We start from the raw sequence: 941 nt of genomic DNA on the forward strand, positions 1-941 counted from the left end.
AAGAGGAGAAAGCTCTGTGTTCCTGGAGTGAGTGCGAAAATGTGGAAGGAATTAGGCATTTGTGGTCTCTGGATATATCCCCTGACATGATCTATTATAATTTTTTATCACCTTGCTTGAGGTTGTCTTTTCATAGCATTTTTCTGACTATAAATGCAACTCTTGTGCATTTTACAAAATTTGGAAAATAAAGAAAAACACAAGTATGAAAGCGAAGCTTCATCACTTAGAGCAAAATCTTGTAAAACTTTTTCTGTAATAATTACAGGAGGTGGGGTGAGTAGCTCTAGCAGGTGTCCACTTCCGCAAAATCATGGAAATGGGACTCTACCAGGGACAGTCACTTCTTTTAGATAAGAGCGCATTTCTTCTCCCTAGATTGTGTTTATTTAAACCATATAACAGAAGAAATTCCTACAGTAGCATCAACTCGGTTTGATAAAAGGGAATAAGCGATTAAAAAAATCAAAACAAAAAGCCCAGCAAACATCACCTTCTCCAAGATTTTGAAACTGTGAGCGAACGCACGGTGGCGCTGTTGACTAAGAAGGAGAATTAAACCGCAGGCACTGTGTATACTCTGTAACGCAACGATTCAGTGCAGTAAACTAGGGGTTGAGAGCCGGGGCAGATTTTTAAGCAAGCAAATCTGACACTCTGGTAAGGATTATTCGCTAGATTTTCTTCAAAGGTTAGGAGGCAAAAGACTGCGTTTCCCAGTGCTGTTGGGGGCTAGCTTGACAATATTTCTCGGAAGAACATGGCAGAAAATGCAATGGAGGCCGGAGGAGAGCGCTTTCTTAGGCAAAGGCAAGTCCTGTTTCTCTTTGTTTTTCTGGGTGGGTCTCTGGCTGGGTCCCAATCGAGACGCTACTCTGTGGCTGAGGAAAAAGAGAGGGGGTTTTTCATCTCCAATCTAGCAAAGGATCTGGGGCTGAGTG

The 941-nt window shown here is 42.2% G+C and overlaps 1 protein-coding gene across 1 annotated transcript in view; it reads left to right on the forward strand.

Annotated features, from left to right (window-relative positions):
- The first annotated feature begins 356 nt into the window (after positions 1-356).
- The window catches only part of LOC103084241 (protocadherin beta-3), a 2,780-nt gene continuing 2,195 nt past the window's right edge, over positions 357-941 (forward strand). Inside the window, exon 1 of the mRNA XM_007461485.1 lies at positions 357-941. This exon is cut by the window's right edge and continues 2,195 nt beyond it. Within this exon, the coding sequence (XP_007461547.1) occupies positions 761-941 (181 nt within the window). The 5' untranslated portion in view covers positions 357-760.

The sequence above is a fragment of the Lipotes vexillifer genome, unplaced genomic scaffold, assembly GCF_000442215.2.
Source record: "Lipotes vexillifer unplaced genomic scaffold, Lipotes_vexillifer_v1.1 scaffold217, whole genome shotgun sequence".
NCBI classification, from domain to species: domain Eukaryota; kingdom Metazoa; phylum Chordata; class Mammalia; order Artiodactyla; family Lipotidae; genus Lipotes; species Lipotes vexillifer.